This window comes from Jaculus jaculus, chromosome 12, assembly GCF_020740685.1.
Source record: "Jaculus jaculus isolate mJacJac1 chromosome 12, mJacJac1.mat.Y.cur, whole genome shotgun sequence".
NCBI classification, from domain to species: domain Eukaryota; kingdom Metazoa; phylum Chordata; class Mammalia; order Rodentia; family Dipodidae; genus Jaculus; species Jaculus jaculus.
In genome coordinates this window covers 66195343-66214661 of record NC_059113.1, presented here as the reverse complement: position 1 = coordinate 66214661, position 19319 = coordinate 66195343, and the positions used below count along the sequence as shown (strand labels likewise).

The following is a 19319-nucleotide window of genomic DNA, read 5'->3' as shown; positions in this document are numbered from 1 at the left end:
GGGGTTAGAAAATTTAAAAGCTCCTGACCCAAAGTTATGTCTTATATTGTAATAGATTTTTGTATTAATAATGTTCCATACTGCATAGTCTTTTGTACTGAGACTGTAGCTTTCTTACTGATTCAACACCATACTTGGCATTACAGCTTCTAACCTGTACTGAAAATCATCTCTTTCTTCTTACAAGATTGATATAAATGATCTTCTGGAGCTTTATAGTTCTACCAGTTCACCTCAGAGAGCCCTATAACAGGCTAATTCCATCTATCTAGGCTCCTTTTGATGGTTCTCCAAGGCCTAAAAGTCAACAGGAATAGATCCCCCCACCTTTCATCTTCCTACTTCAGCTTGAAAAATTTAGACTTGAACCCACCATCCATTTTCCAGAAACTTGGGGTCTCTCTCCACTGACATTAGACTTGGAGATCATTAGAATACAGACATAATTTCCTTTGTCCATTAACATTAAAAAAAATTAACATTAAAAAAATTCCCGTGATCTTAGGTCTAATCCTAAACAAAAACATAAAATACATAATATGTGCTGATAAAGGGTTGTAAAAGTATCTTTGATTAAGATAACTAAGTCATATGCAAATGCTGAGCTTGTATGTTTTCCATTTGATAAAGCCTATAGTTTGCTATCTGTTTACAATAGATTTGTTAAATGTTAAGTGTTCTACTCTTATATGTTTTCCTATTAGGTAAAACTTTTATTTGTTTGCTATGAACTTATCCCCCCCCCAAAAAAAAATTAACTGGACCTAATTATATAAAATTTATTGTGCCTATAAAATTAATTAAGCTTTAAAGTTTTTCAGCCTAACATACCTCCATTAGTTCCTCTAAAGCTAAGTCAGACCTTTTTTTTTGAACAATGAGTAGGAAATTTATTTTTTCTGAAAAGTGTGGTCTTAGAAAACAAGCTTCTACACCAGAAAGACAAGAATTGTTGGTCTAAAATGAAGACTTGTTTCTTTGTCTCTTGACCTGGGGATTTTCCCCTTTGTTCCTCTTATTGAATTCCTCCTCTCTGCATTTTCCTTAAGGACATTAGACATTAATTTCCTCCTAACCCAAGTTGTACACAGTTATGTTTTGTATTTTCCTTGAGGAAATAGTACATAATTTCCTCATAATCCAGGTTGTATGCAGTTACATTTACCTTAGGACACAGTTCACAATTTCTTTCTAACCCAGGTTATTAACATTTACATTTTGCAATCTACTTTGTCCCCAGTTTTTTTTTTTTTAATTTGATTTATTAGTTTTCTTTTCATCAAATACAGGCAGTTTGGTACCATTGTTTAGGCTCATCTATGATCTACCCCCTCCCATTTTAGACCCTCCTTGTTGATGTAAATGGGTCGTGCATTGTGGAGTTAGTCCCCAGTTATTGGTATGCTAAATGTCTCTGCAAATCATGACCCAACATGTGACTCTGACATTCTTTCCGCCCCCTCTTCTGCAAAATTTCTCTGAGCCATGTTGGGCTCATTTTTTGGTCTGCTTCAGTGCTGAGGTGTTGGGGGCCTCTGATAAGTCAGACCTTTTGATCTCTGGACCAAGCAGGCAAAAACTATAAGCTTTCTATATTAAGAACTTAACAAAAAACCCCTTTAAATCTGATAACTAAGCTTCACAATTAGCTAATTTCTTAATCTCTACCATATTTAAATTTAAAATAGTTTGATGTTTCAAATATTGCTTCAATATTAATCTCTTATACTTCCTACCTCATCTAAGCCAATCTTTATATTTCCTTGTGGAAGTCCTCCAAGACATCCAAGTTAACAATTCCTTCTTTCCTACAGACAGCACCCCTGCTTCCTTATGTTATTTTTCAACCTTACATATAATATTAATGTTACCTGTAAATGTCATGTCATAAAAAAGAAAATTCATACATACTGACCAGATCATAATAAGTAATAGATTTAATATGATTTAGGAGTTTCTTTCCTAATGGCTCAGATAATTATCACTCTCCTGAAGAGCTGTCACCTTGCCTGTTCATAAAAGCCACATGGAACCACAGGCTGCTATGTATACAAGGTATAAAATCAAATGAAGAACCAAAGGCTGAGGCTCTCAGAAGCCATACCTTGTGACAAGAACTTCAACACTGCAGCAATTATGGAGAAATAAATGGTACCAATCCAGAGCCAATATTCTGGGCAATATTAGCCTTTTTACTGGCCAATAACAGTATTTCTCTGCATATGACCTGACATTTCTGTGACCAGCTAAAATATCTATGGTTTTAAGTTAAAAAAAAAACAATCTCACAGCTCTACTACTTTTGAGTTAAGCCTATCCTGTTTCTGACATGTATTTTATTCTCCTGATTATGATAATAATCACCCTTTCTTTTGGTCTTTGCATACTCAGATGCCTCACTGATTTCCTCCAAGACAGAATACATGACTTGACTTCATAGCAGGTCACTCAATTCTTCACAGCTACTGAGTATCAGTCCCTAGACATCCAACCTCCACTGGACTGTGTGGGACACTCGGAGAGATATACTGCGCCCTCCCCTCAGCAGAAAGTACTCTAAGAGAGTTCTTCGCCCCCATTCCGGCCCACCCAGTCCTCCCCTAGATGCCCCACTCATTCCCAATTTTCCCCAATCCTTTTTATACTTCCAGAGACTGGCCTTAAGGGTTAATAACCTTCCATGAAAACTAGAGGGAACTGAAGAGTTGATAACTAACCTTAAGATTAGAAGGTGATAAAGATATCCAGTCCTCCCTAGACAATTCTGCAAAATGCCTATTCCAAGCAAGGACACAAACAACTTCCATTCCTTATCTACTTTCCTTGGACCTGCAGCTTCTTCAGTCTGGTTGTCTTAGTATTCTCCTTATAAGTCTGAACCCAAGCCTGACTCAGTGTTTTAAGCCTTCGTCCCCCCAGGAGGGCTGCTACCCCTAGCTGTACAGTCTGTCTGTAGAGATCAATTCCAGTGTTCTCTTTTGTTTTTCTCTTACACTTTCCTTACACTAGCATTAGGTTTGAAGTAGTTAGCAAATCTCTCTACTGAAGACCTGTGGAATCCATACTAATCCTGAAAGCCAAAATGTCTAAAGACTGCCTCCCTGCTATTTGGATAACCCCAGGGGAGCCAGATACCTGCTGGCTATCTCAGAAGAAAGTTCAAAGCTTCACACTTGCTAATCCTTCTCCTTCCCCCTCCCTGCTAACACAACTCCAACCTTTGGCTATAAACCCCTGGCCCAATGCTAGGGTGGGACTTTGTGTTTCTGAAGTCCCTACTGCTGAGATGTAAAGTGTCCCTGTATGGCTAGCTTCCAATAAAGCCTGATATGTTTGCCATAGAGATTCCAGGGATCTGTGGACACCAATAGCTCTTCTTTGCAGGCCAAAACCTGAGTCCTTGGGAGTTTCTAGTGCCCACCCTATTTTCTCTCTTTAGCTTGTTCCTTCCTTCCTTCTCTCCCTCCTTCCCTCCCTCCCTCCCTCCTTCTCTCTTTCTCCATGGCAAACTGCATGAGAATTACAACTCCTCAGGGCTCTCAAAACTCCCAGGTGGCTGGAGCAAATCTCCAACAGCAGTGTACGGTAATTCACCTGCCTAAAATCTTCCCCTCTCCCCTTCGGGTTTCAGCCATAGAAAGGCCATTTGCCTTATACAGCACTAGACCATCATTAGCCCAAGGAAATGGTGAGTCAGCCACTATCTGTTTTCCTAAGATTTCTGAGAGACAGACCCGAGTACCTTGTGTTGTCCTAAGAAGACAGCCCTGGGAGCCTCAGGCCAGAAACAATTACTCAAGAATACCTGAGGTCCCTGCACTTCCCATGCTCCATGGGTTCTCAAATTTCTCAAACTTCACTGGCTGTAGACTGTCTCCTGGCCGATCTTAATAAAAACTCTTAAATCGAAAAGTTGTCTTTTTGGTCCTCCATTATAAAACCAGGGATGGAGGTACCCCCAAAATGACTACTCCACTCCTCTCCTTTTCTCCCTGCCTTTTCCTTATAGGCAATACTAGCTCCATTCCCTGATAAATCAGGTTAGTGGGAACAGGTCCTTCTGATAAATCAGGTGACTGGGACTCCACTACTCTCTCATATTTATTTATTATTTGAGACGGGGGGGGGGGGGGGGCTTGCCAGGGCCTCTGGCACTGGAGATTCAAACCTGGGTCCATAGGCTTCACAGGCAAGCACCTTAATTGCTAAGCCATCTCTTCAGTCCCATTGCTCTCTCTTCATGATTCAGTTCCAGAGCAAAGACATAAAAGTCCAAATGCCTCATCTTTTTTTAAATTACAATACAGTATGGGCACAATATAAATTGGACAATAATTCTCTCTGGCCTTAAAATGAAACATTCAATTTCAGAACTTGCAACCATATTAGTAACTTCATGAACCGAAAGAGCTAATGAGTCGTCAGTTCTCCTCTCCTGCGCAGCTACTCCTCCTAGAAAAACAAACCTCACTTCACCCTGTTAAAACTCACTTCTCGGACTTCTGGTCATGATGGCATCCACCTCCTAGGGAAGGAAAGATGGAAGCAGATCCCGAGAAGAGAATCAGCCCATCGCACCTCACCAGGGCCCCAACTGAAACCAAGAGTAATTGGGGAAATGAGCAAGAGTGCTGCTTACTTGGTGAACTTGGTACCAGTACAAGGGTGAAGGAGACAGACACAGAGAACACTCAACTCCTACCAAACTAGATATCCAGAGACACAGAGGATCCCAAGATCTCATCACTGAAGTACAACTAAAATGAACCCATCACGGCTCAGGGAAATTTGTGGAAGAGAGGGTGGAAAGACTGTTAGAGCCACATGTTGGGACATTATGCACAGAGACATTGCCTCCTCCACATAACTGATGGTTAACCCCACAATGCATGACCCACATTCCCCAACTAGGAGGAACAGGGAGGAGGCTAACAATGGTACCAACATGGCTGTACACACACTGTGTACATAACTAATATTTTATAAAAAACCTCACTTCTCCCCCTCTAATCTCTGACATAAAGAGGACAGTACTGGCCATTTCTGGAACACCCAAATCTGACCACTGCAGCCCAAGGAGTAAAGCATCATCCACTAAATCTATTTCCTGGAAAATGACTGGTACTTCAACTTCATACGGTTAGACCCCAGGGGTCCTCATATCATCTCCTGACTGCAGGAGGTTCACATCTTCAGGGACTGACCAAAAGATATACTCAGCATCGTCCAATCAGTCAATTTCCTAAGGTGCTGCTGAGACTTCAATTTCATAGACACCAGGAGATACTAATGTCATCTCCCAACTATGGGAGGTTCACGTCTTCTGATCAGTACCAGAAGATACACCTACATCTCCAAATCATCAGGCCAATAGGAGATTTGTCTTTCGGACAACCTTTGTCTTGGAAACAGTCTCAGCCTCTATCTAAAAACTCCAAAATGGGCATTTCTTCCTATTCCTTTCTTTTGCCTTTCCTTCAGTCTCGCCCTATTTGCCTCTACTACTACCATTGTGATTCAGGCTTCTGACTACTCCACCCCATCCTCACACCTTCTCTTCCTTAGCAGAGCCTTTAAGACTGGAACTCTTCCCACCTTTGCTATGCTGCAGCCTTTTCTACCCCTCACTCTCAGCTCTTAAGGACATCTCCTCCCACTCTCATGTCACTCTCAGCCTTTTTTCCTAACATTTGGTACTATTACATGGTAAGATAGGAACTCTGTTCTCCAATGTGTGGGCCTGCATTTAATGAGTCATAAACAGTGGCCACATAAATTGTTTTTTGTGACATTGGATAAAATTAATAGGACCTGCCCATCAACTCCATGCCTTCCTATAGGGCAATCTTCTCAAGAAAAAAAACAATGGTGATTTTAGGGCTAGAGAGATGGCTTAGCAGTTAAGGTGTTTGCCTTCAAAGCCTAATTCATCATGTTTGACTCTCCAGGTTCCACACAGCCAGACACAAGTGACACGAGCACGCAATGTCGCACACGCACACAGGAGACACATGAGTCTAGAATTGGTTTCCCACAGGCTGAAGGTCCTGGCATGCATAATCTCTCTCTCAACAAATTAAACATTAAAAAAAGAAATGTTGAAGCCAGGCATGGTGGCTCATGCCTTTAATCCCAGTACTCAGGAGGCAGAGGTAGAAGGATCATTGAGAGTTCAAGGCCACCCTGAGAACACAGAGTGAATTCCAGGTCAGCCTGGGATAGAGAGAGACCCTACCGCAAAACAAAACAAAACAAAACAAAACAAAGAAGTGTTGATTTTAAAATCAAACCGCAAGTAACTGTTACCCTGTCTTTAACATTACTTGATGCTTTAAAAATAAAAAATCAGGGTTTAAAAATAAATTACCTATATTGCTGATATGGGAACACTGACTCACAAGAGACTTACATAACTTTAAAAATATCAAATTAGGGCTGGAGAGATGGATTAGTGGTTAAGGTGTTTGCCTGCAAAACCCAAGGACCCCAGCTCAATTCTGCAGGACCCATGTAAGCCAGATACACAAGGGGGCGCATGTATCTGGAGTTCATTTGCAGTGGATGGAGGCCCTGACACGCCAATTCTCTCACTAATTCTTTCTCTCTCAAATACATAATAAATAAAATTTTAAAAAAATATCAAATTAAGTCCTCATCATTTTGAAATATAAGTAAAATCTTAAGAAAAAAAGATGTCTCTTTCTAATCATGTTTCATATTCTCTGTCATGTCTAATGTTGGTCAACCATGTCATGCCTTGTGTTCTATGTTTCATGTAATCTATCTTTATGTGTAACTAAATTATGGTAATTGTTCTAGTGCTTATCAAGTGTTCATATGTTCATAAACATACTTTTGAGATGACAAATTGCTATAAAACAGGTTTATGACATAAAGTATTTTACTTCTGGGTTTTATGCTTATTCATGCTTACTACGACCATAAACATGTTTATACACCAAAGTGTAATCCTACTTCTAACAATGTTTTCTAAATGTTTATTATGATTCAAATCTTTAAAGAAGTAATTAATTTGGGTATACAGAAATGTCAATATGGGACTGGAGAGATAGCTTAGTAGTTAAGGTACTTGCCCACAAAGCCAAAGGATCCAGGTTCAATTCCCCAGGACCCACATAAACCAGATGCACAAGGAGGCACATGCATCTGGAATTCATTTGCAGTGGCTGAAAGCCTTTGCATGCCAATTCTCTGTCTGTCTCTCAAATAAATAAATTAATTAAAATTTAAAAAGAAATGTTGGTATGTTTTGGCTATATTTGTAACTTAATTTTATAATAATGCTTAATAATAATAATATAGAAGGGTATACATAGGTTTTCTACAATGTAAAATTTTGACTACTCAAAAGAATAAGTCATACATTGTAACTACTTTTGTCTATTTAAGCTTTATCTAAGTGTGAAACAAAAGCTAAAAATATAGGACTGATGTAAATGACCTGGACCTTTATAGTTCCATCACTCTACCTCAGAAGGTCCTATAAGAGACTAATTCTGGGTCCTTTTGATTGTTCTCCAAGGCCTAATTGTCAACAGTAGAGCCACCCCACCACCAATTTTTTTTTTCTTTCTCTGTATCTCACTTCAGCTTGAAGTAATCAAGATTCAAACTTAACACCCATCTCCCCAAAAAAGTTGGAGTCTCTCCCCACATTTAAAAGACAGATGTTAGACTAGGAGATCATTAAAATACAGTCCCAATTTCCTTTGTCCCTGGTAATATTAAAAGGGAAAAAGCCACTGCCTTCTGACCAGAATAAGGACACAGAATATATATAATGTGTGCTGATGAATTTATATTATAGTGTAAAAAGGTGTTTAAGAGCTGGCCGTGGTGGCACACACCTTTAATCTCAGCACTCGGGAGGCAGAGGTAGGAGGATTGCCATGAGTTCAAGGCCACCCTGGGCTACAGTGAGACTCTACCTCAAAAAACCAAAAAAGTAAAAAATTAAAAAAAAAAGTTTTTACATTTCTGATTGGGATACATTTTAAAGTTAAGTGAAAAGATAACATGAGCATATTATTAAATACTATTAAAATTCTGGGATCAAAATTTAAGTTTTCTTAAATATAATTCTATTCTTAAATGTTATACAGTGACCAACAATAGATCTCATAGTTATTACTCTACTCTTACTAATGTTCACAAAATGGCTCACAAACAAGAATTCTGAATTAAAGGCAACACTAAGAACTTATAATTATATTTTGTATATATATATACACACACACACATACATACATACACACACATGCTATGCTTATAATGTTTTCCATCTGATAAAGTCTTAATTTTGTTTGATAACACATCAGTTTATAATAATAGGTTTCTTAAATATTCTGCTCTTATTGGGTAAAATAATTTTTCACTATAAGCATATTCTAATGGGTACTAATTATATAAAATTTCACTGTGCCTGTAAAGTTAACAATCATAACAAATTATCAAGATTAATCAAACTTAACATTTTCAGCATAGTATACTTTCTTTTCAAAAAAACTTTACTTACTTACTTTATTTGACATAGAAAAAGAGAGAGGCAGATAGAGAATGGGTATGCCAGGGCCTTTAGCTGCTGCAAATAAATTCCAGAAGCATATGCCACCCTATAGATCTGGCTTACGTGCATCCTGGGGAAGCAAACCTGGGTCGTTTGGCTTTGCAAGCAAGTGCTTTAACTGTTAAGTCACCCCTCCAGCCCATATACTTTCACTAGTTCTTCTCGAGCTAAAACCGAGATCTATGGACCGAGTAAATAAAAACTAAGCTTTCTATATCAATGACTTACAAAACCTTTTAAGCCTGGTAAAACTTCAAAATTAGCTAATGTCTACCATATTTAACTTCTCTATTCTAAATATTACTTAAATTAGTTTCTTAAACTTCCCATCTCCACCTTACCTAAATCAAGTCTTACTTCCAGAAATCTTAATTAACTCTTCTTCCTTACTTCTATTCCTTACTTATTGCCTATGTTATTATTTTCAACCTTAGATAATAATAATACTCATGTCACCTGTAAATGCCATGACAAATACAAAAATTCATAAATAAGGGCTGGAGAGATGGCTTAGCAGTTAAGTGCTTGCCTGTAAAGCCTGAGTACCCCGGTTCAAAGCTCGATTCCCCAGGACCCACGTTAGCCAGAGACATAACATGACTGGAGTTTGTTTGCAGTGGCCGGAGGCCCTGACATGCCCATTCTCTCTCTCTCTCTCTCTCTCTCTCTCTCTCTCTCTCTCTCTGCCTCTTTCTCTGTCACTCTCAAATAAATAAAAATAAACAAAAAATTAAAAAATTCATAAATAAATATATATAATGACCAAATCATAATGGCTAATGATCTAGAAATTTCTTTCATAATGGTTCTGATAAGCACCTCTCTCCTGAAGAGCTGCCTATCTCACTGCCTATTCAAAATCATCTATAAAACAGTCTAAGAGACAGTCTCAGCTATGTGGGGGATGTTCGGCAAATGAAGAATCAAAACCCGATGTTCCAAGAAGCCATACCTATGTGACAACAATTATGCAGAAGTAAATGTTACCAGCCCAGAGCTAATAATATTTTGTGCTACTAGCCTTTTTAATAGCCAAGTAATTATTTTTCTGTGTATGACCTGATATCTCTCTGTGACCAGCTAAGATATCTGTTGCTGTAAGTTAAAAGTCTCACAGCTCTGCTCCCTTGAAGCTAAATCTATACATGTCTCTTAACATATTCGATATTCCTCTATATGATGGGGCTCCTCAATACCTACAGTTCAGCCTCCTCTTGCCTCTATTCAAACAGATTCAGTTCTTGCCTCCTTGATAACCACTATGTATTCATAGGTCCCTCTCTAGCCTCCTGTGTCTCCAGATGCAGATTTCTTTTATCCCGACAAGACACAGGCCCTAAAGCTCTCTCAACACAGCTCAATCTCTGGGGACCACTGTGTCCTGAGGCTTCTTGGTAGCACTTCCCCCAGTTTTCCATGGTCTTCTAAACTTTACATTTCTGGTATTTTATGAGACCTTTTTTATTTCCTTCAATGTATTTTTCATTTTCCAATCACATAAGTTGATCTTTTGTCTGTCTAGTTACACAGTTCATTTCAATAGCCCCAACTCCAAATGTCTTCAGAAATACTTGTTACTCTGAAACTGCCTCCTAGTATGATAGACCTCACCCCTGCCTCTCCTTCAGGAACAATACTACTACTTAATGAGCTCCTGAGACCAAACCCTTATTCCCAGATTCCATATACATATACATATACATACACACATACATATATATATATAAATATACATACACACACATATACATACATACATACATGAGTCTAGAATGAAGTAGTCAACAAATCTCTCTTCTGAGGAGTCCATCATACTTCTGCTGAATGCCAAGTCTGTCTGGAGACTGGCCCCTACCCCTTGCTATAATTAATATATATATTTCCAGGGGAACAGGATATCTGGCTGGCTATCACAGAAGGAAGGAGTTCAAAAACATTTGCTTTCTTCACACTTGCTAACCTTCTCCCTCCTTCCCTCCTCCATAGCAAACCTTCTGATATAAACCGCTGGCTCAATGCCAGGGTAGGACCTCAAATTTCCAGAGCCTAGACTGCTAAGATGTCCCTGTATGGCTTGCTTCCAATAAAGTCTTAGTTCTTTGACATAGACAATTGCTGGGCTGCCCAACACAAGATGAATTTCCATGAACCTTCATCATAACTATATGTTCATTTCCGTATAAAGCATCTTTTTAAATCTGTGTTATTGATTTATGCACATCCTATTGCTGTGTCAGTGGCACTAAAACATAGCACGCCTGAATAAAGCTTACTAAATACATATATTTTCACACATGATACATCACAGTCTTCTTATGGTAAGGAAGTTAGATGGCATGTCAAAGTGCTTGAGAACTTTTTTTCTTTTGAGGCAAGGTCTAACTCTAGTCCAGGCTGGACTCAAACTCACAGCAACCCACCTACCTCAGCTCATGACCTATCCTAACCCTATTTACCTTAAAGGCTCCATCATGCTTTCAAATACTATCATCACATTCACATTAAGGTAAGAAGTCAGCACATGAGTCTTCAGAGGACACAAGGCACAAACACTTGGTCCAAAAGAGCAGTATAGTTGGAGGAGTTAACAAATCTCTCTATGGAGAAATTCAGTAAAAATTCCACCTGCTGCCAATGAGTCTGTCCAGAGATCACAAAAATGGCCGAACGCCACCACCACTCCCCCACCGCCCTGGATTTTTGCTAGAAAGAAAGCAGCCTACTGACTTATGATCCCAGGGATACCTGTCTGGCTATCTAGGAAGAAAGGAGTTCAAAGAAGTTCATTTCTTCACTTCCTCATCCCTCTCCTACCCCTCTGTGAGCACTACCCCAACTTCTTTTTAAAGAATTTTTTAAACACTTTATTTATTTACGCATTTGAGAGAGAGAGACAAAGGCAGGGAGGGCAGGAAGGAGAGAGAGACAGAGACAGGAAGAGAAAGAAGGGGAGAATGTCTCTAGCTACTGCAGACAAACTCCAGACGCATGCACCACCTTGTGCATCTGGCTTGTGTGGGTTCTAGGGAATTGACCTCGATCCTTAGGCTTTGCAGGCAAGTGCCTTAAATACTAAGCCATCTCTCCACACCCCTACCCCAACTTTTTGATATACAACCCCTTTGGCCAAAGGCTATGCTGGCATCTCCTGTTTCTATAGTCCCGACTGCTGTGATGCAAAGTATCCTTCTACATAAGACTCACCTCCAGTTAAGCCTAATTCTTTGCCACTGACTTTTCTATTTGCGTTATAACACTTTCTTATAATAGCCACTTACAGAAAGGAGAGCTATAATAATTTGGACAATAAAAAAATAGAACCCAACTGAACAGCACGTACAAGAAACACACACTATTAGAAAGTGATAAAAAGATTTAAATATAAAGGAATTTGAACAATATAAGACAAATATTTAAGAGCAAGAAAACAGTACTGAATATTAACATAAACTGAGGTTGTATGTAAGGCTGAAAGCATTGAACATAAGGACAATGTGCAGTGATGAAAGGCAAATGGCACCAGACTAACAGCTTAAAACTGCATGCATGCATAGAAAAGGCCTTTGACAAAATACAATATCCTGTCATGATTAAAACACCAGACAGACTAGGGATGGAGGGATCATGTCTCAACATAATGAGGGCTATATATAACAGACCTAAGTTCCTTATCATACTAAATGGGAAAAAACTTGAAGCATACCCACTAAGGTCTGGAGGAAGACAGGAGCGTCCCTCTCACCACTGCTATTCAACCTGTACTTGAGTCTTAGCTCAAGCAATTAAGACAAGAGAAAGAAATAAAAGGGATAAAAATTAAAAAAGAAGCCACACTAGTTTTATGTGCAGATGATATGATTCTATATATAAGTGAACTGAAAGACTCCACCAAAAAAACCTCCTAGAGGTGATAAATTCTTTTAGCAAAGTGGCAGGAAATAAAATAAACAGGGGGAAAAAAAAGTAAAATGTAGCCTCCATCTATATCTATGACAAGCATACAGAAATCAGAGAAGCAGTCCCATTTATAATAGCCACAGAAATTTAAATATCTAGGAGTATCCCTAACCAAAGAAGTGAAAGACCTCTACAATGAAAATACTTAAAACACTGAAGAAAGAAACTGAGAAAGACAAGTCAGGTGTGGTAATGCAAGCCTTTAATCCCAGCACTCAGGAGGCTGAGATAGGATTACTGTGAGTTCAAGGCCAGCCTGAGACCACATAGTGAATTCCAGGTCAAGGTCAGCCTGGGTTAGAGTGACACCCTACCTCCATGGGGGTGGGGGAGATTGAGAAAGATATGCTCAAAATCAGAGAATTAATATCATGAAAATGGCCATCTGACCTGTGGTGGTCTGGATCAGATGTCCCCCATAAACTCATGTGTTCTGAATGTTTGGTTCCACAGATGATAATTTAAGAGGTAGAGCTTTGCTAGAGGAGTTCTGTTAGTGGGGGCAGGCTCTGGGGTGTTATAGTCAGCTTCCACTTGTCAAAGCTTGGCTTACTATCCTGCTATTTTTCACATGCTATGGCATAGGTGATGTCCAGCCTCTGCTCATGTCATGCTTTCCCCTGTCATCACAAAGCTTACCCTTCAGACTATAAGCCAAAATAAAAACTTCCCTCAAGTTAGTCATGTAGACTTTAATTCCAGTGTTTGGAAGGCAGAGGCAGGAGGATTGCAATGAGTTTGAGTCTGAGGCCATTTTGAGAGTACACAGTGAATTCCAGGTCATCCTGAGCTAGATCAAGACCCTATCTTGAAACAAAACACACACACAAATACATAAAACTTCCCTCAGAGCAACCACTTTTGGTCAGGTGTTTTGTGCCAGTATTAAGAAAGTAACTACAACACTACCAAAAGCAATATACAGAGTCAATGCAATTCCAATCAAAATTCCAGCACCATTCTTCACAGACAAAGAAAATAAAAATATTTTCAAATTCATATGGGGGCCAGGCATGGTGGCACATGCCTTTAATCCCAGCACTCAGGAGGCAGAGGTAGGAGGATCGCCATGAGTTGAAGGCCACCCTGAGACTATATAGTGAATTCCAGGTCAGTCTGGACTAGAGTAAAACCCCACCTCAAAAAAAAAAAAAAAATTCATATGGGGGCCAGGCATGGTGGCGCACACCTTTAATTCCAGCACTTTGGGAGGCAGCAGTAGGAGGAAAGCAGTGAGTTCAAGGCTACCCTGAGACTACATAGTGAATTCCAGGTCAGCCTGAGCTAGAGTGAGACCCTACCTCAAAAATCCAAAATAAAAATAATTCATATGGAAGCACAAAAGACTTAAGTTAGCCAAAATTATCCTCAGTTAAAATAATAATATTAGTGATATCAACATACCTCATTTCAAGATATTCTATATAGACATAGTAATAAAAAATAGCATAGTACTGGCACAAAAACAGACAAATAGATCAAAGGAATAAAATAGAAAATCCAGGTATAAATTCTAGTAACTAAAGCTACTCGATCTTTGACCAAAAATAAAATCATAGTAATTGATGGCTCAGAAAGATGAACACTGCCATGTCCACTCTCATATATGGTTCCTGACATGGAGCAGCTTGATTTGTTTATAAGTTATACTACACATCAGCAATAATGGCAAAGACCTAGAATGAAATTAAGAGAGCCACAGAACCTTCCCTATAAAGATAGTGGTAGACAATGAGGAGGTTCAAAATATATTAAAGAAGAAAATTAGGAGCTGCTGAGAGCTCAACAATAAAAGAAACTTAATACCCTTCAAGGTCTAGAGACATTGATGGAAGAAGTGGTGGAAAGATTTTAAGAGCCACAAGGTAAAAAGGAATATTCGGAGGCATTGTCCTCCCCCCATAGAGATTGACTGGTACATTCATGACTGTAGAGCGAGTACAGATGACCCCAATAGAGAAGGTCCTCAGAAGTACTGGGGAATGAAATATAAGAGTATAGCCCAAGGGGAATAATGATTAATATGTACATACAGTAAAATACACAATTCATTAAAAAATTAAAGCAGTGACACATATAAAGAAAAAATGACTAACAACACAAGGAAAATTCAGTGAGAACAACTTCTGATAAGTGAATTTTATTCAAAATTATTATGTGTGCCTATCAACTGATAATAAAGATCTAGTATATATACACAATATAATTCTGTTCAGTGGTAAGGAAAAGCGAAATTATGAAATTTTCAGGAAAATGGATGGATCTAGAGAAAAAAATCATACTAATAACCCAAGCTAAAAAGACAAATAACAGATGTCCTCTCTCATATGCAGATTCCATCATGGAATAGTTTGATTTGCTTATAAGTTTTAGTGAGCATCAGTATTACCAGTAAGGAAGCTAAAATGAGCCTTGGAATTAAAAGAGGGGATATTAAGACAGGCAAGTGGAGGGACAGAATACAGGGGGTGGAAGGGTCTGGAGGAGGGACTACAGTTAAGGAAGGGAGGGAAGTAAGGAGGTACACAAAACTAATGATGGTATGAATCACTACCATAGAAATTTTCCTCTTGGTTAGCTACTTAACAAGTGTAATAACTCTTTTAAAAGAGAAAAGGAAGGGGTTGAGCGTGGTGGCAGAGAAAGGAGGATCACTGTGAGTTCAAGGCCATCCTGAGACTACACAGTGAATTCCAGGCCAGCCTGGGTTAGAGTGAGACCTTACCTTAAAAAAGAGATGGGAGGATTATTAGTTTGGGCAGAAGCACCCTCAAATGGTAGAGAAAGCTTTACCCTAAAACCATGTGCTATTGCTGATAAATCCCAGTGCCAAAATTGGGTCACTCTCAGTGAGCTGTTGGTCAGAAGACCATTAGGGCCCCAAAACAATGTAAATCATTCCCAAAGCACTTAATTGCCCACCAAAAGTAAATGGTAAGACTAATACTGAAGACATCACAGACTACAGTCATAGGACATTGAGAAATCATGCTGGAACTGAGATGGAAGCCATCTCCCTGCTGACCAAGCTCTCATAGTGCTAGAAAGCACTATGCCAGATGCTAGGGGGTAATGGACCACCACAATGTGAACAAGCAGGGGATCCTGCTAGCTAGAGATCACGCTGTCAGGCAAGACGTATCTATTGCAATAATGACACAACTGCTCTCTGACTGAATGAGGCCTTGTCAGTGGGAAGGAATTAATCCTGTGTACTGAGAACCAAGTCAGAAGCTTATGGCTTGGAAGGTCATAGCCTATAGAGGGAGACTTCCACTGTTCTTTGGAGAAAATTAGAGGTAATGTCTGTCAAGCCTATTAAATGTCTACATTTATCCCCTTTGATCCATGCTGCTCTCAGTCCTGGCTAAAAAAAAATGTGCTTTTTACAGGTGATGGTGGTAAATACTGGGGAGATCTCCCCAAGGTCCATCAGGACAAGAAAAGAAAGACAACTAACTATCTAGCATGACTTGAATCATCCGTATCACATCTGCCAGGGCTTAGGAAACATTATGGAGAATTTGGCAGATTAAATATGAGTGTTGCTCTCACTGCTAGCCTGCGAACCTAGACACTAAGGAAATTCAAAACTCATCAGAGGAAAGAATTGGAGACAGGGGAGAGCTCACACTAAAGAAGACTTATAACAGTGCCCAAGGCACAGGGAACATTTCAGAAGGGGGGAGGAAAGAGACACAAAGTAGAAAGATGTACTCTGAGGCACTGTTTATTCCCTAAGAGAGACTGACTTGTGCATTCATGACCACATGGTAGTGACCAAAACCTCACTGAAGAGGACCCTCAATGGAATGGGGGCAGGGAAGAACTAGATGAGAATACAACCATTAAGCAATATGTTCATAAAGTTTTCATTTTTAGAAATGTATTTTTATAAACACAAAATAATTTCCTAAAACCTACCAAAAAATACATTTACCAAGAAATATATATATCCATATGAAGAAAACAAATGAAGGACATGCTATCTTCATACTATCTTTCCAGCCTCCTAGTACATGTTTTCAGGCAGTGAATAGCAGTTTTAACATGAGTTATTTATATGGTAATTTGATCCTAAATAATTTTCATACTTTCTTAGAGAAAAGAGTACAGAAAAGCTGTGCTTTTACAAAACCATGTCTACTAATACTTACTTGGGAGAAAGCACCGGAGGACTGACAAAAGACCGAAGAGCATCTTTCACCATGTCTTGCATGAGATGAGTGCCAAAAACCTTTTTGTTATCTACAAGGAAAGTGGTCTTAAAAAAGAATTATACATATTAATGTATGTTAGTAATGCCACCACACACACACACACACACACACACACACATCTTCTCCAAGTGAAGAACAGTAATAATGAACTACTCAAAGTAATCAATGGTGGGACTTGTCTGAATATGTCAAATGAGCTAATATGTAAGAAATTTGCAGATACAAGGTAGCCGTTACATTCATGACCCCGCAGTACATGATGCTGCCTACACAAAACCTGCATAATAGGAGGGGAAAAGATGACATGAAAATAGAAGAGGAACTAGTTGGAAAGGAGTTCAGTGGATGGGTACAGAAAAGGGGGGGACAAAAAGGGTTGTGGGAAGGGATTATAATCAGTGTACAATGGGTATATATATAGAAGTGTCAAAAAAGTTTTTAAAAAGAATTGTTTGTTGGGCTGGAGAGATGGCTTAGCAGTTAAGCGCTTGCCTGTGAAGCCTAAGGACCCCAGTTCGAGGCTCGGTTCCCCAGGTCCCACGTTAGCCAAATGCACAAGGGGCGCACGCATCTGGAGTTCGTTTGCAGTGGCTGGAAGCCCTGGCTTGCCCATTCTCTCTCTCTCCCTTTATCTGTCTTTCTCTCTGTCTGTCACTCTCAAATAAAAAAAATTAAAAAAAAAAAAGAATTGTTTGTTAATCTGTTATTTTTTAGAGAGTACCCTAGTATAGGGATCAATTCAGGGTATTAAACATGCAAATTTTTTGAAAATGAAAACAATATATTTAGAAGTCTGTATTTAATGATAATTCACACTTAATTTTCTCTCCTTAACAACTTAAGCATAATTCAGCATGTAATATACTAAACCTATTTGATTCTTTTATTTGTGTGTGTGTGTGTGTGTGTGATGTGTGAGTGCAAGTGTATGTGTTTTACAGTGCACATGCAGAGAAGTTAGATCTCACCTGTTCGCCTCATTTTAGACAGCCTTTCACACTCTGGATTCTAGCTCTGCTATTCTTTGCTACACTCACCATGAGCTTCAAGAAAGTCTCCCTCTTCCAACTCCCTGTCAGTTATCAGTGTACTGGAATTACCAAAGGCTGCCACAGCTTCCAGCTTCTTATGTAGGGCCTGGATACTGAACTCAAGGTACTCCACTTGAGCAGAAAGTGCCTTACCCACTGAGCCATCTCCCCAGCCCCTTATTTGATTTTTTAACTGTTTTTTTTTTTTTTTTTTTTTTTGAGAGTGTGAATGAGAAAAAGAGACGGAGAGAGGGAGAGAAAGAATGGGAGTGCCAGGGCCTCCAGCCACTGCAAATGAACCCCATACACATGCACCCCCTTATGCATCTGGCTTATGTGAGTCCTGGGGAACCGAACTGAGGTCCTTTGGCTTTGCAGGCAAATGCCTTAACTGCTAAGCCATCTCTCTACCCCCTTATTTGATTTAATACAATTCTAATCTTACCTTTAAATTTATATAATATAAAATTTGTGAGTTTTGTTAAGTTGTCTAAAGCTCTCACAAGTTCACAACTGCTTAATACCACAATCAAGATAACATTATAATTAAATCATCTTGCAAATATTGCATGTGATTCTTTTGAAGTAAAGAATTTACTTAATCCCCCCCAAAGCCAGAGCTTTTTACTGACATAAGATTTTTAGATTAACCAAGTTCTTTGTTCTTCTTGGTTTTGCTAAGTTATTTTGTATTTTAATCTAAAAAACTAGATATTAAATTCTGTCACATGCTTTTCCTGAATTTGATACTTTCAATCATATGGTGAATTATGCTACTGAAACAGACTTGCATTCCTTGAATAAATCCTGTTTGGTTGTGTGATGCAATTACTTCTCTCTATTCTGCTGGCTGAAGATTTTTGTGTCTGGGTTAGTAATTTCTTGTGTTGGTAATGTCTACTTAGCTTTGTTAATAAGTAAACACTAACCTCAAATAATGATTGTTCTTGCCTCTTCTATTTTCTGGAATGGACTACAGAGAATTGGCCTCGAATTTTCACTCTTAAAAGGTATTAGACTATGAATTCAGTTTATTTGACAGACCCAGGGCCATTCAAATTATGTTGTGTTGAGTAAATTTGTGTAGGCTGTCATTTAAGAAAATGGTCCATTTTGTCTGAGAATTTATGTATGAAGAGTGATATATAATATTCCCATGTTACTACTCTTTTAATGTGCGCAGGTTCTGTAGATGTGACTATTTATATCTTTTCTTTATATTCTATCTAGTTGGAACCATCAACTTACTGATCCTTCTAAACAATCAGTTTTTAGCAGCGCTGTTTTTCTCTATTACTTGTTTTAAGATTTACTGATTCAACTTTGAACTTAATATCATATTTTTCGTTTTTGCAGTATGTATATGCATATGCACATGTATGGAGGTCTAAGGACACCTTGGGGTGTTTGTCCGCTCTTCCATGTTGCTTGAGACAGGTTTCCCTTGTTTTTGCTGTTGCATGTGTGCCAGTCTAGCTGGCCTGAAAGCTTCTAGATTCTACTGTCTCTAATGCACAGTGCTAT

At 38.9% G+C, this 19319-nt stretch overlaps 1 protein-coding gene across 5 annotated transcripts in view; it reads right to left on the bottom strand.

The window, feature by feature from the left end:
* The window catches only part of Naa35 (N-alpha-acetyltransferase 35, NatC auxiliary subunit), a 136543-nt gene that overhangs the window by 15525 nt on the left and 101699 nt on the right, over positions 1-19319 (bottom strand). For all 5 annotated transcript variants that reach the window (XM_045131360.1, XM_045131361.1, XM_045131363.1 and 2 more), the window contains exon 14: positions 16702-16808. In XM_045131360.1, the coding sequence (XP_044987295.1) occupies positions 16702-16808 (107 nt within the window). The remainder of the gene's footprint in view (positions 1-16701; positions 16809-19319) is intronic.